This window comes from Mastomys coucha, chromosome X (assembly GCF_008632895.1).
Source record: "Mastomys coucha isolate ucsf_1 chromosome X, UCSF_Mcou_1, whole genome shotgun sequence".
In the NCBI taxonomy this organism is placed as follows: domain Eukaryota; kingdom Metazoa; phylum Chordata; class Mammalia; order Rodentia; family Muridae; genus Mastomys; species Mastomys coucha.
This window is the reverse complement of record NC_045030.1, coordinates 130,339,839-130,355,751: the sequence shown is the minus strand read 5'-3', so window position 1 is coordinate 130,355,751 and position 15,913 is coordinate 130,339,839. Positions and strand designations below refer to the sequence as shown.

Genomic DNA, 15,913 nt, shown 5'->3' with positions numbered 1-15,913 from the left:
GTAGACCAGGCTGGCCTCAAACTCAGAAATCCATCTGCCTCTGCCTCCCAAGTGCTGGGATTAAAGGAATGTGCCACCACTGCCCAGCTGAGAATACTCTTGTATGAAGTTTCCCTCCAAACACTTAATAAACAGTAGGTTGTAAGCTGCCTCACAACTTTCCCTGTGGCCTTTTGGTGCCATGAACAACCACATCAGAAGTCTAACTGTCTTGCTCATCAGGACATGTGGAGGGGACCTGAGATGACATGGAAAGGGAGCACCCTAGCTAAGCCCAGATCTCTAGATCTGAACAGGCATGTGAAAGAGGCCATCTGGGCCCCTCCAGACCAGTTACCAACCAGCAGGCTACCATGGAGTGGCCTAGTAGATAGGAAGCAGAGTAAATTTAAAGCATAAGGGAATGACCTGATAGCAGCTGGAAGCCCACATGTAATTAAGGGAGTGTTTTTCTCAAATAGTAGTTTGGCATAATATATTTATATCCTTATTTTTATTTTAATGTCCAAGTGTTTTGCCTAAATATATGTTTGGGCACCACATGCATGCCTGGTACCTGTAGAGGCCAAAAGAGGGTGTTGAGTCCTCTGGTACCAAAATTACAGATATTGGTGAGCCATCATGTGGGTGCTAGGAATAAGACCTGGGTCCTCTGGAAGAGCAGTCAGTGTTTTTAACTGCTGAGCCATCTCCCCAGCCGCTCGCTGAGGGGACTTTTTAGAAATAATGATGATAGATACTTGGGAATGTGTACATATTAATAGATGACTTTTCTATAATGATGGTATGTGCTTGGAAATGTGCATATGCAAATAGGGAAAAGCTAGGAGGAAGAAGAATCGAGATGGAAAAGAGGAAGGAGATAGCTGCCAGCTGCCATATGAGATATCTAAGAAGGGAAGATGAGATCCAAACTCTGGTGATGGAGCTGATCTTGGTATATTTCAGCTTGGAAATCAGGAGATGCTTTCTTTCCAATGGATCTTTAAAAATATGTTCCGTGTACTAGTGTCAAGAGAACATATAAAGATTAGGTGGGAATTAATTGGTTTCCGAAGAATGGTTGACACGTTCCTTATGAGAATTGCTTAGAAGCCAGGAAGTAATTGGTGTCTGTACCTGTGGGTTAGACTTCCTTTTACTAAAGCCATTTCTATCCATAAAGGCAGACCTCCACAGAGTTGACCTGCTCTGGGCTCTGTGGCTTTTCAGAATGATAGAGGCTTTAAGTTGGGTTGAAGTAGATAACTAATGTAAAAGACCTTGACTGATATCTGCAGACTTCCACATGCTAATGAGGAAAAAATATGTCAAGGGAAAATGGAAAAGCAACTCAGTATAACAATAAGTCTCTGCAAAAATTGTAATCCCACATAAAAGTACACAGACCAGCATAGTGAGCCTACATGTATTACCATTTTGTTAAAAATACAAAGTATGATGTGGATGCTAGGATCTGTAAATTCAATACTAGGGAGGGTGAGGCAGGATAATTGCAATGCCAGCCTGCACTACATAGTGAGTTTCAGACTAGCCTAAGGTACAGGAAGAACCTATCTATAAAAATTTAAAAAAGAAATAATTAGCAATTTTTGCTCATAATTTTAATGGTACATATTTTATTATATTTCAAGTTGACCGTCATTCTTTAATAATTTCATATTTATAACTAAGACTATTTGCTAAAATTTATCTATATTTCTGTTGTTAGTACTTGCAGTACTTTCATGTTAGTTCATGGACCTGCAGAGAGGGCCAGGCACTAGATGTTCCCAGCTAAGGTTGAATAGAGAACGCACCAATTTTCCCATATCTGTTATCACACTGTACATGTTCTTTTCATGGTCATTTTAATGTTACTTTTTGGCCTCTTTTGTTAGTGACTTCACTGTTCATAAATCTTTTTAAATTTATTTAATGTATATGAGTACACTGTAGCTGTACAGATGGTTCTGAGCCACCACGTGGTTGCTGGGATTTGAACTCAGGACCTCTGGAAGAGCAGTCAGTGCTCTTAACCACTGAGCCATCTCTCCAACACGACCTCACTGTTTAACGTAGCTATTAACAATAATGCCAGTGCCAGAAAGTTGTGGTATGTCAAAGGAGACCATGTTTGTGTTAGATAAGCTTCATTTTGGCAGGAGCCATAATGCTATTGGCTATGATATTGGAGGTAATGAAACTTGTACATCTAGAAAAAGAAAGAAGAAAGTTGACATTCAATGCCTGAGGCTGCTCAGAAAAAATGAAGTAATATTTTATTTATTTTGGGTTATTTGTGATATATGCATGTGTGTTTCGATTTGTATGCAAGAGCATTCCATTTGTGTACATGAGTATCTCTGTCTCTTTATCTCTGTCTCCCCTCTTTCTCTGTCTCTTTATCTCTGTCTCCCCCTTTCTCTGTCTCTTTATCTCTGTCTCTTTCAACCCCCCACCCCGCTCTACGTGGCTGTGTGTGTGTGTGGGGGGGGAGGTTGACATTGGGTGATTTCTTAGTTACTTAGTTACTTTTCTATTGCTGTGAAGAGACACCAGGAGCAAGGCAACTTATAAAATAAAGGGGACTTGCTAACAGTTTCAAAAGGTGAGCTCATAGCTGTCATGGTGGGGAGCATGGCAGCAGGCAGGCATGGTACTAGGACAGTAGCTAAGAGCTTGCATATTATCCACAAGATGCATGGGAAAAGAGGAGGGAAGGGGACCAGGCATGGGCTTTTGAACCCTCAAAGCCCACCCCCAGTGACACACTTCCTCCATCAAAGCCACACTTCCTAATTCTCCCCAAAACTCTTCCACCGACTAGGAATCAAACATTTAGATAATATGAGCCTGTGGGGACCATTCTCATTCCAACCATCATATTCTCCCATCTTCGTATTTGAGAGAGGAACTCTCAGTGAGCCTGCAACTCCCCAGTTGAGTTCCAGTGAGCCTGCTATCTTTGCCTTCACAGAGCTCTGAGATTGCAAGCACCTGTCTCTGTACTGGTTCTTTTACATGGGTCCCAAGGGTTGCAACATCCACTTTACTGACTGAAGTATCACCCCAACAGCAGTGCAAGTCTAATTTGCATTCCTTTCATTCTAAGGAGAATGAACTTTTTGTTTGTTTTTGAGACAGGGTTTCTCTGTGTAGCTCTGGCTAACCTGGAACTCACTCTCTAGACCAGGCTAGCCTCAAACTCACAGAGATCCACTTGCCTCTGCCTTCTGAGTGCTGGGATATAAAAGGTATGTGCCAGCACTGCCTGGCAAGAATATTGAACTTTTAAATTAATTAGTTTTACAACTTTGTTGATTAATTTATTTTTGAATTTGTATATTATTTGTCTGGGTTTGTATGTGCATAGGCATTATATACATATGGAAGTAAGAGGATACCTTACTGGAATCAATGCTTTCCTAACTTGGGTCCTGGATATTGAATTCAGATCATTAGGCTTGGTAGCAAGTGCTGTGACCCACTGAGCCATCTAGCTGGCCCCTTGATTTAGTCTTTTAAATTAATGTATAAAGTAACAATTTTCATTAGGGTGTTTTAGAACAGCTTGTTTTCGTTGATATTCCCTGACCAATCTTCTCCCTCATCCCCACCTTGCACCCTCAGTCCAGTCTTCCATTTTCAACTCTCATGTCTTATGTATTCTATTATCCTCCTCATTTTCCTTCCTTCAAACCTTTTTCTCACCCATGGTCTCTTTTTAAAGTGTTATTATCATATATTACTTATGCATGGTAATGGATTTCAGTATGACCATTTTCATACATGTACTTAATACATTTACCCTGTTACATTCTTTGCCCCACTCCCATTCCTGCTCATCCCCTTCCTTCCTAACTAGCTGCCTTTCCACTTTCATATGTAAGTCACTGTGTTTCATTAGGGTTCTTTATAGGAACATTGGTGGGTGTTTACAGGGACATGAGTACCTTGCCAGTGGCTACATGACTGAGAAAAATCTCTCCTTCATCCATCAATATTAACTACACATAAATCCTCAGGGAAGGTTAGAGCCATGTCCTGTCCCACAAAAAAATGTTCTTTCTTCTTTTTAGTTGTCTGTTCAATTCATTTGCCTTATATTTCTGGAATTTGATTTTTGGAGCTCTTTGACGATTCTAGATAATCAATCCCCTCTTGTACATATAGCTGGCAACATTTTTTCTTCCATCCTATCGGCTGTCTCGGTACACCTTTTTTCCTTTGTTCTGTAAAAGCTTTATAATTTCATGACATCTCACTTGTGGAGTTTTGGGATTATTTCCTGTGATAGTTGAAGCCCTTTCAAAAAGTTCTTGCCTGTTCCTAATCTTAGTAAACAAAACCAAAAGGCCGAGAACAGTAAACACCACTATTATATGACCTACAGTGATGACTTATTTGTTTTTCTGGGCTTTGATATTCCTCAACTCAAACTCTAACATCTTGCTGTACACTACATAACTATTTGCTCTGCCACACTGAGCCACTCCTGAAGCAATGGAGGCAAGATGCTTACCCTGCTGGAATGTATGGGCTCTTGAAATATGTCCCCTGTGTTTTTCTCTAGTGCTTTCAGAATTTGATCCAAGCTGAATTAATTTTTGTCCAGGGTGAGAGACTTAAATATAGTTTCTTTAATTTAGTTTTCCCAGCACTATCTCTTGTATGTTTTTGCGCCTTTGTTGAAAAATCAAGTGGTTGTAGCTGCATGGGTTTTATTCTTCTAGTCCATGTCGGTGTTGTGCTGTTTTCGTTCCTGTGACCTAATTTGAGATTAGATATTGGGATACTTTCAGCACTATTCTTTCTGTTCAACATTGCTTTGGTGCTTCAATTGGAAGTTTAGAATTTTTTTTTCTAAAACCATTTCTGTAGAGAACATTGTTGGAATTTTTATGGGAATTGTATTGACTCTGTGTGGAAGAATAGTACTTTTAAAATACCAATATGTTATATATTTTTAAGTATGTTCTCCCATTCTATAGCTTAGGATTTTGTTCTGAGTCTTTTATAAAACAAGGAGGTTTAAATTTGCTTAGTTCTAATTTAAAAGAAATGTATGTGTGCTATATGGCTTTAATTTGCTAATGCCACAGAACTTGAGTGAAGCTGAATTCAAAAGTAATGGACAAAATGTAATGGACTAATTTGTTCAGCAGAGGGAAATTTAAGATGAGATAACATTCAGGCTGGGATTCTATTATAGTGAGAAGGAGAAGCACAAAGATAAGAAAAATGTATAGTTTGGCAAGGAAAAGAGAGCCTAAACCAGGAATGTCATCACAGTGAATCCTTGCTCCAGAATGGATGCACAGGGAACCATCTCTCCAGGGTCAACATTAAAGGCACACAAAGGCCACTGACACTGTGATCTAATTAATAGGTGGATCAAGATGGAAGCAGAATTCAGCATAGTCATTCACTGGGGTTCTCCTTTTGCAGGTATGTAGAAGAAGCAAATGAGAGTGATACAAGAAGACTTGTTCCATGGCTATAGAAAGCCCGTGAATCCAGGAACTGGATATAATTGTTGGACTCCCTGGAAAAAGACCCAGAGAAACCATTGCATGGAGCTGGGAAGATGAAGCCCAAGTTACAGTGGAGGGACCAGAATATTGGAGATTCTAGAACAGTGCTATTCCACTGAGGAAAACTGCAAGAACACAGTGGAACAAGTCCAAGACAGAAGTCACATGTGCTGGAGGTAGCAGAACTGGAGTGCTGGCACTACCCAAATCTAGACCTGTTGATCCCATCATGAGTGCTACATGCTAGCCATGGAGCTATAGGATTAGGTGTTAGTTCCAATTGGGGGTTTTGTTTTTGCTTAATCCAATCTTTCCTTGCTGTTCTGCCATTATTTCCCTTTAGGGTGAGGATGTTTCTTCCTTGTTTTGTATATTAGAAGTGTTCAACCTGTATTTTGATTTCATAGGTGCTCAAATTAAGAGATGGGCTGAAGTCTCAGAAGAGACTTTGATTTTTTGAGCAGAGCTGTAACTGTTAAAGGCTATGAGAGCTTTTAGAGAGCGACCAAATGCATTCTGAGATGAACATGAGACTAGGAGCCCAGGTAGAATACTAAGGTGATATGTTTGGTGTTGGGTTGGCAGGAAGTGGAATTATAATGATTCATTTTCGCTGCCAATTTAACAGGATTTAGAATCACCTAGGAGACAGCTCTGTGCTTGAATGTAAGTGCAGATCTAGACAGATTTACCGTAGAAGGGAAATTTTCCCTTAGATAAACGTTGTGACATCCTATGAACTAGGATCCCAGACAGAATAAAAAGGAGAACTGAGAGGAGTACCAGCATTCACCTTTATCTCATTCCTTCTGCCATTTCCCAAATATCAGGTGAGCGTATTTCTGTTTGTCTGTTTATGGGTTCTCCGTTCATTTCTGGTTTGTGCCTTATGCTACCTTAGTAGCAAATCTCTGTAGCTTTTGTCTGTGTAATAAACTTTAATATCTGATAAGAGTGATCATCCCTAGTTTATTCATTCAAAAGTGTTTTGGCTATTCTCATTACTTTTCCTTATTTGTTCTAGAATAAGCTTGGATATATCTATGAGAACTCTTAGCAAGATTTTGATAGTAACTATTATTAAACTATATAGAATTATGTAAAACTCATTTTGAAAAAAAATAAACACTGTTACATGCTCTCTTTTGAGACATAGTATAACTAAGAAGTAAGCTGTCTTCTTTTTTTAATTTTTTTAACTTATTCATACATCCTGCTCACACCCTCCTCCGAGTCACTCCCTCCCATAATCCTTCTCCCATCTCCCCATCCTGTTCTCCTCTGAGTGGGTGAGTTCCCCCTGGGTATCCCCCACCCAGGCACATCAAGTCTCTGTGAGGCTAGGTGCATCCTCTCCCACTGAGACCAAACATGACAGCCCAGCTAGACTAACATATCTCACAGACAGGCAACAGCTTTTGGGATAGCCCCCGCTCCAGTTGTTCAAGACCCATATGAAGAACAAGCTGCATATCTGCTACGTATGTGTGGGGAGGACTAGGGCCAGCCCATGTATGTTCTTTGGTTGGTGATTCAGTTTCTGAGAGCCCCAAGGGTGTTACACAGAACTTGTCTACTTCAGTTGTGCCTGGGACAGGCCTAAAAACCTGATCACAGAACTGAGGCATACACTTCAAAAGGAGTCAGCCTCCTGAGGTAGTCAGTCACTGATATCTCCTAATTTAGAGGTATTCCAGATTGATCTCTGCTATAATCTATGGAGAGATCTGCGTGCTTTCTTTATTCAGGTATAAAGGTGCCCTAAGAAATATTTTGTTAAAGCTAAAATTGAGATTTAACATTGTTTCCTGGCCTCCACAGTGTTTCAATAATCCTAATTGATCTCCTAGCTGTAGTTAGCTTGGAATTTCTACAAAGGAGCTGTCTTATCAGACAGAGTGTCTCCAAAGGTAGAGATAGCAGTTAGGCACTAATTGCCAGAGCAGTCCCATTAAGTTAGAGATAGCAGTCAGGCACTAATTATCAGAGCAGTCCCACACAAGGCAGAATTGTTTTACTAACTAGAGAGGAGTTACAGGGCTTCCCTCACTAATTATTTAAGTTACAGCCAAGGAATGCTAAAATAGGCCCTCAGATGCTTGCCTCAAGACATACCCTGAGAGTTTATCTTGGGGCTGCCAGGACAACCCAGTCCAAAAAATGACACCACTGCTCCTCCTCTTTGATGTGACCTTGATGTGACCATCTCTTGCCTATGTAACTTCTGTTTGCCCTGTTCTCTGTATACCTGATTTCTACTCTGTACAAATGACATTCAGTTTCAGCACTCCCTTGTGTCTGTTTCTGTTTGTCATTTCTTCGCCAATGCCTTGTCTACCTGACTAGGACCCTGTTCCCCCCACAGGTTGAGGGAGGCCTAGACTGGCCGGCCCGTGGCACAAGGGTCCAGGTTAGTTGACTCTGTTGGTCTTCCTGTGGAGTTCCTATTCCCTTAGGGGCCCACAATCCTTCCTCCTATTCTTCCATAAGAGTCTCCAAACTCTATCCACTGTTTTGCTGTGGGTATCTGCATCTGTGTGAGTCAGCAGCTGGGTGGAGCCTCTCCTAGGACAGCCATACTAGACTCCTGTCTGCAAGCACAACAGAGTACCAATAGTGTCAATAGGTGCTTGCCCATGGGATGGCTCTCAAGTTGGGCTGCTTATTGGTTGACTATTCCCTCAGTCTCTGCTCCATCCCCTGTGCCTGCATTTTTTTGTAGACAGGATACATTTTGGATGGAAAGTTTTCACAGGCAGTTTTAAAAAAATGGTATCAGGGAGGTGCCCAAGAGTAAATGAAGGTGTCCTTTGCTGTAACTCACACGTGGAACCTGAAGAGGCCACCTACTGAAGCCAGGCAGGAACCCCAGTGGAGTGATAGGGACAGCAACCCACCCACAAAACTTTCGACCCAAATTTATCCTGTCTACAAGAAATGCAGGGACAGGGGATGGAGCACAGACTGTCTTTGATGTGCTGTGTAACCACCAGGAGGCCTTGAGCTCCTGGCAAACCTGTCTCAGTTTCCCAAGTGCTGGGATTATAGGTGTGTGCTACCATGCTATGCAAAAGCAGGGTACAATTGTGGCATCTTTGCCTTCATTTTGCATCTATCTCCTTTTCTTTTGAGTTATTGAGTATTCTAATCAGTGGACATATATGTATCTTCATTAAAATTGTTGCTTATTTCCTTTCCTCAAGGTTTTACTAAGTAACTTCATCTTAGAAGAGAGCAAATCTGCTTGCTGTGGGAATGCTGCAGCCCCTCCCTTGCTCACTTGTGAAGATAGCTCCCTCCTAAGGTCATTGTGGGCATTTAAAGAGACAGTGCAGGTTTGAACCCTGACTCTTGACATGTTTACTCTATCCTTAACTTTTTCACTCATATTTACTTGTTGGACTCTTGAGCCCTTATCTGTGAACTCACAAGCAATTATAGAGGGCTGCATTAAAAAAAGTATTGTGAAGACGGCACATGAGAATTTAAATTAAAAAAATCAAGCAGAATAGAGACATCATAAAATGTGGCTCTTACTGATATTATAATGTGGATATAATTTGGTAAAAAATGTTTTCTACCTTTCAGTGAGATAGAATTCAAGTAGCTAGTCTAAAGAGCCATAGGCCCAGAACAGTTAGTAAGATCTTGCTGTAGGTTTGGGACAATGGAGATGTAAACAGTGTTGTTAGGGACACAGCCTAGTTCCTGGCAAATCTAATAAACTAGGCTAGTTACCCATCTTCAGCTGGCTGGCCCCATGCTTCAACTTTTTCCTTCCAACAACATGAGATTCTTAGGCAAATTTCAGTTCCTTTGAGCTTATTGTCTCAGTAGTTGGATAATCAAAATGAGGGGAACAGGTGTCTCCTAGAATACTTTTGTTCCTGCCAGGTCTATTGTAGGAGCAATCCATTGCATCACAGTAGAAAGCTTTAACAGAAGCTAAGTTAGCTGGGGAGTCTTACGTCTCTATTTTCTTGATCATATGTGAGTAACCTGAAAAGAATTGGGATTCTACTCAAGGAGAGGTAGGTGGATCTCTGAGTTCAAGGCCAGCCTCGACTACAGAGTGAGTTCTAAGACAAGCAGGGCTACACAGAGAAACTCTATTTCAGAAAAACTCCATATTAACAAATATAAATGAATGAATGGAAAAATGAATAAATGAAAAGAAATATGAACAGTCTTGAAACTGGTTGATGAGTAGATGAAGTTTCATTACACTATTCCCTAAACTGTTGTGTGGTTGAAAACTTCCATGAAAAAAAAAATCTTAGAATCATTTGAAAACTTGAAGCTGAGTTGACTCTTCCATACTAGAGTCTATAGTAGCTCAGAGGTAAAAGAATATTAAAGGCAGGTTAGGAAACAAGCAAGCATGTGAAAATGTGAGGCATACTATCTAAGTAGCTCATGCCAAGGGCTCCCTCACTCTCCACTCTGCCTTCTGGGAGTGTAGTACTTGGCCCAGGAATGTCACTTCTTGGAATATATTCCCAGAAAATTAGTTATACTCACAAACCTATATATGGGTAGGCTGATTTTCTCAATGGGCTTGTAATAGTGCATCAATGGAAACAGGCATTGATCAACTCTGTGGTTCCCCCTTTAAACATTGTGCTGGGCCAGTGAGATGGCTCAGCAGGTAAAGGCACTTGCCTGATGATGTGGGTTCAATCTCCACGACCCATATGATGGAAAGACAGACCCATGTCACCTAAGCTGTACTTTGACCCATATGCAAGCCTCAGTGTGAATGTGTGCACACACATTGTATAAAACAAAACAAAATAAAAAACTGCATTTGTCCTGTTACCATGCTTCCAAATTGGAATGTGGATTTGAGGACACCTAAATCCATGTTTCAAGACCATGCTCACTCAAATTTGGCTCCAAATAAGCTATCTCTTCATGTTTGAATTAAGATGTGTATTTTGTTCCACCCACAAACACTATATGTATACACACACACACACACACACACATACATGCATATAATTTGCATCCATAGTTCATACCTCATTATTCCTTTTCCATATCATGCCTAAACAAAAAAACAATGTCTCATTTCCAAATCGGTTCACAGAAGCACTGACCTTTCCCTGACTTTCTGCCTTGAATATGGTCACGAAGAAACTCTGATTACCTTTTACCTATACTAGGTTATAAGACCCTCTTCATTCCAAAGGGATCCATGGTGTTCAGAGAAGTCAAGAGGAATCAGAACAACAAAGGCATTGCAGGGTTTCCTCAACAGGGTAGGCTCTCTATCCCTAAAACATTCATTAGACATGTAATATAAAATGCAGAGACAGATTTATGCAATGTGACCATATTGGGAAGGGACAGATATCCCCAAGTCTGTCTTTTGGGTACCCACATGAGCTTTAGGTTTAAATAGTGGAGGACTGTGGGGCAAGGGGCAGGAGATGTGTGTAATTAAGCAGGCCTCCTCCGAGTGTGGCCTAGTTTATCATATTGCCTCAGTCCCAGCACTGCAGGGTGGTCTGATGAAGTCCTTAATGCTGTAATTTTTGAGAGATTCAATCTGGCTCACTGAAGTTGATTATTTCTATACTAGTATACAGCTGTGCTGTCATAGAGACTTGACCTCATCTGAAGGACCAGCATTCTGGTGAGATTCTGCTGTTCCTAGAATCCATGGTGACTATAGGTTTAAGATACTGATTTACTCTATGTATTTAGCCTTGAAAAGGGATGAAAGAATGGAGGCATTCCTTGAGTGATTTACATGCCTGCCTATGTGCAGAGGTAATCAGGTAATGGGAAGGAAAAGGGGACGAACACAGAATGAAGGCAGAAATGCCAGGCTTTCTCCTCATACATATTTCTTGGTTTTTAGTTTTTATTCATATTATTTTGAGACAGAGTTTCTCCATGTTGTCCTGGATGTCCTGGAACTTACTCTGTAGAGCAGGTTGGCCTCGAACTCATAGAGATCCACCTGCCTCTTGCTTCCAGAGTGCTGGGATTAAAAGCGTGTACCACTATACCCAGTTTGTACATATTTCTTTGTTTTTAAACATGTTCTTTCAACTTTATTTGAACAATATACTTCTTATCAATATCCCAGAAGTATTTAACATATTCCAAAAATAAATTTCGCGCTATCAAAAGGTGATGTTCACTTTAGTCCTGTTTGCCTTCATGCCACCATGAAGCTCACTCCTGGCCACATGGACACACAGGGCCAGAACCACAGGAACAGCAAGAATTGCAGCATAAAAATGGCTGTCTCTATTGGACATTCCAATGGCATCTTCAAATATATAAGATTTACTTCTAATATACAACCAGATAGGAACTGTGATCCTTAAAGCTATAAAGAACAGGAGTGTCTTCGAGGTTGAAGCTAAAGATAAAAAAAAAATTTCATTTCTATACTCTGGAGGCTGCAGCGTGTTGAGGGCTGCTTTATCAAGGAGCTCTATGGTGTGGCCTTGAGGGCAGCAGCAGACACTAGGTAGTTGGCAGAGCTTAGCAGCCACTAGGAGGGTGATAAGCACTAAGTACTAGGGCAGTTGTCACACAGGAAGTCTGTACATGTTTCTTGAAGAAAGCAAAATTCAGTGTTCCACAAAGTAAAATAGAAACCATCAGCTTCGCATCACTTTAGGGGAAATGAAAATGACACACGTTCAGATTTGTATAGTTGAAAGGATGGGGAAGGAAGACAAGAGGATGTGTTAACAGAGTAGCTTTTCCAATCAGCAATCCACACTGGACCTACAAGGTAACAGCAGCAAGAGGGATGACAGTGTGGATATTGCATATATTTCTTCTTAAAGCTAGCTACTTTCTAATGGAACCTGTAAATCTGGGGAACTCCCCCCACCTCAAACAGAGTAAGACTGAGAAAAGATGAGCAGCCCAGGCAGAAATGAACTTATAATCTGAGAATTAGGATAGATTTGAAAATGATAGTGAAGACGTAAGAGCTATAAATCTAAAAGAAGGTTAAGGACCCTGTGACTTTGTAGGCCTGACAGACATAGGCAGGAAGAGGTCGGGGAGGGGCCCATTTTGACTCTTCAGATATGGATATGACTGCCAAGTGCCCAGAATTATTCAAGAAAGATGATGTAAGAAATGTCCCTCCCCCTTGAACCTTTGGCCCTGGCAAGCTCTATCTCAGGAATGCAGGGCCTTCTACTCCCATTCCTGGCCTTGAAGGTGAAGGAGGCTGAGGCTTTAGGACAACATGAAGTGCTGGGAGCAGGGGAGATAGTCATGGGCAGAACACAATAGGGTGAGCCTCCTCCATCACCAAGAAATGAGTGTGGCTTCAGTAAAGGGGGGAGATACAAAATGATATTGTGGGGGTAGGGATGGATCAGGACTAGGGGCTAAGGCCAGGCAGGGCCACCCAAGAAGGGTGATTCTAGGACAAGCACTCTTAAGGCTGGTTGTGAATGCAGAATCCCAGGGAAGGCTGGATAGCCTGCATGTAGCACCTGGCCTCTACTTCTGTCCCCGGCATGCCAGCTGCCATTGCTGGACACTCTCTTCACAGACGGACCTGTGCAAACCCTATTATATTGGGGTAAACTGATTCAGACTGCAGAAGTATCTCAGCAGACAAGAGCACTTTATGCCCTTGAAGACCTAGATTTTGTTCACAGTACCTACCCATATGGTGACTTACAAACTCCAGGAACAGGGGGCCTGACAAACAGCTTCTGGCCTCTGTAGGCTCATTACTACATGCAGGCAAAAAGGCCTAAACTGCAAATAAAAATTAATCTTTTACAAATGCTTCAGATCCTTAGATCAGCATTCATTTACACTCTGCTGTCAGCTTTATGTGCAGTCATTCTCCTTTTATTTTTATTTTTTTCAGTAAAAGACTAATGCACCCACAAGAAGGATGCTCAAAGACAGATACCAGACGTCATCTTCAGCTTCTGCTCTCAGGCTAAGGGGTGAGGCAGAACCAGACAAGGATGGCTCCTCTTTTGGGCCATGGTCAGACTTCTCAAGCTATGTTTGAGGACATTGAGACATGAACTAGTTGGTACATATGGCTGTATGAAGTAGGAGGCAGGCCAGTAATTATAACAGGTGTTGAAGAGATATGTAGCTCATTTCACCTTCCCATCCTACCTTTAAATAGAACACCCCTGTTGTAGTTTTTACAATTAGTTTCAGTTTTTATTTGTCTTCACCAAAGATATAGTATGCATGACATTAGATGGTAATATATTCATCTATTTAGAAGTCCACAATATATACTGCCTGATGAAAAAATACATAATATAGAACAGCACTTATATGTGATCACTTTTATCAATACATATATACCTAGGCACACAGGTACAGGGAAATATACAGAAGGACATTCACCAAAGGGCTGACAATTCAGGGTGAGATTTTCAGGTAATGCACACTTTAGGTTTTTCTTTTTAACTTCATTTGGAAGGTTCAAAAAGATACCACTTCACAGATAGATTAAAATCACCAGAGAAAGACACACAGAGAAACAAGCATTAAGCAGTTAATGGAATGAGCAAGGAATGATGTGGACCCATGCCTCTCTGTTGCATGGTTATCCCGGTTTGCTTTTTCTTCTCCAAAGAAAAGCTTGTTTTAAATGAATTCCTTATGTTAGAAGCCCACCCCATCCATCCCCTTTTCCTCCAGAATTAGCTTCTGAGGAGACTTAAACATTGATCTGGGGCTGAGTCTCACACCTTAGTATGGTACAGAGGGTTTTGGTCTCTCCATATGAGTCAGCTCCTGCAGAGTGACTATCAGATTCTCAAAAACCTGACCCTTGTTGCTGGTATTGTCACAGGCTTCTTTGGCGTGGCCCTCCTCGCCACAATGAGGACAGCGGATTGGGTACTTTCGCTTTCTGGTTCTACCTAGATCCCCAGGCCCATTATTCCTTTGCCCAGAACCACTGCTAGTGGAGGGAGCCTCCTCATCAAAATCATCAGAGGATTCAATAATGAGCATTTCTTCCTGAGTACTGGCTGTGCCCCGGACGGATGAGGCAGCTGGGGACACGAGTGGAGGGTCCTCAGGCTCCACCAGGATCACGTCTTCATCTGAGTCATCCTGGGAATCATCTATCTCTATCACATTACAGTCAGCACTGCCTATCACTATAGGCAGGGAGCCCTGAAAGACGACAGGGCTGGCTGCCCGCTCCATAACTGTCTCAGCTCTTCTGGGCCGCTTATTTCTAAGGAAAGTCTCATCCCAATCCTCTTCCTCCCTGATCATCCTGATTAGCTCCAGGAAGTCAGGAAGGCATTCCTGCTCATTATGCGCATGCATTTGGAGAAGACCCTTAAGCTTGATGCGCAGCTCCCTACTCAGCTCTGCACCTACAAGGAGCTGGTGCAGGCGAGTCCTGTTTGCCTCACTCTGAGGAAGGACCCCTGCCTGGATAGCGTTCTGCAGCTGCACCTCTAAACGGATCACATACAGGGATGGTTTCTCTCCCTGTGCCTGCAGGGTGTTTAAAAATTTGCCATGTGCTGTTACACTGCTCCCCGACTCCCCAAACAGCAACTTCATTGCCCGCAAAAATTCTGCGACACTTAGATTGGGATTGTCAGCCTGGAACAAACGCATGGCCTCCCGGGCAGGGCCCCTAAGGGTTCTCATCAGGCGTTTGATTTTTTCCTCTTCAGGCATAGGCCAATCTGGCAAGACATCCTGGACCTGGCTTAGCCAGTTCTCAAAGGTTTCTTCCCCCGGACCTAGCTCTGCCCTCCCAGAGAACGCCGGGATGTTTCTCTCTGCAATGTTGGCAATCAAAGGACCAAGACTCCTCCCCAGGGCCCTCAGCATGGAATGGGCAAAAGGCATAAAAGCTGCATTCTGTCGGCGACTGTTACCCATCCTAGCAAGGAGGCTAGCCATGCCTGACAACAATTGGATATCTGAAAGCAAGACGCTTGCACTTTCTGCAAACAAATACAGTCCAATCTGCAGAACCCTCCAAAGGAACGTTCCCCGGCAGTCTCTTCCTTGTGTTTGGGGGAGGAACTGTAAAACAAAACAAGATAAAAAATGTCAGTAACACAATGGACTTGGAAACCAGCTTCTAATCGCATTTTCTACAGTCTTGAATATGTGCCCACTGCCCTAAAATTACTCAGTAGGAAACTAGCACTTCACACCCTTGAGGAGCAATAATTTCTCTGTGCTAGGGAGGCCTTTGTCAGTCACATCTCCTCCCTCCCTACTACGCCCCACCCCACTGCCTGTTCTCTAGGAGATGCAACAACTGTTGCTTGCAATTCTAGCTACAACAGCCTCTGGAGCCCCTTCTAGGCTCTCAAATAGAATGCAATAGAGTAAACCTTACAAAATGATGTTAATAAGTAAGGCCTTAAATATATTAGGTAGCAAGTTCCTCC

The 15,913-nt window shown here is 42.1% G+C and overlaps 2 protein-coding genes across 8 annotated transcripts in view; one reads left to right on the top strand and one right to left on the bottom strand.

Moving 5' to 3' along the window:
• The window catches only part of Slc25a53 (solute carrier family 25 member 53), a 54,907-nt gene that overhangs the window by 26,514 nt on the left and 12,480 nt on the right, over positions 1-15,913 (top strand). The window contains exon 8 of the mRNA XM_031376749.1: positions 14,778-14,891. Coding sequence (XP_031232609.1) covers positions 14,778-14,891 — 114 coding nt within the window. The remainder of the gene's footprint in view (positions 1-14,777; positions 14,892-15,913) is intronic.
• Zcchc18 (zinc finger CCHC-type containing 18) overlaps positions 13,667-15,913 on the bottom strand; it is a 4,011-nt gene continuing 1,764 nt past the window's right edge. For all 7 annotated transcript variants that reach the window (XM_031368504.1, XM_031368471.1, XM_031368514.1 and 4 more), the window contains one exon: positions 13,667-15,539. In XM_031368504.1, coding sequence (XP_031224364.1) covers positions 14,232-15,413 — 1,182 coding nt within the window. In that variant the 5' untranslated portion in view covers positions 15,414-15,539 and the 3' untranslated portion in view covers positions 13,667-14,231. The remainder of the gene's footprint in view (positions 15,540-15,913) is intronic.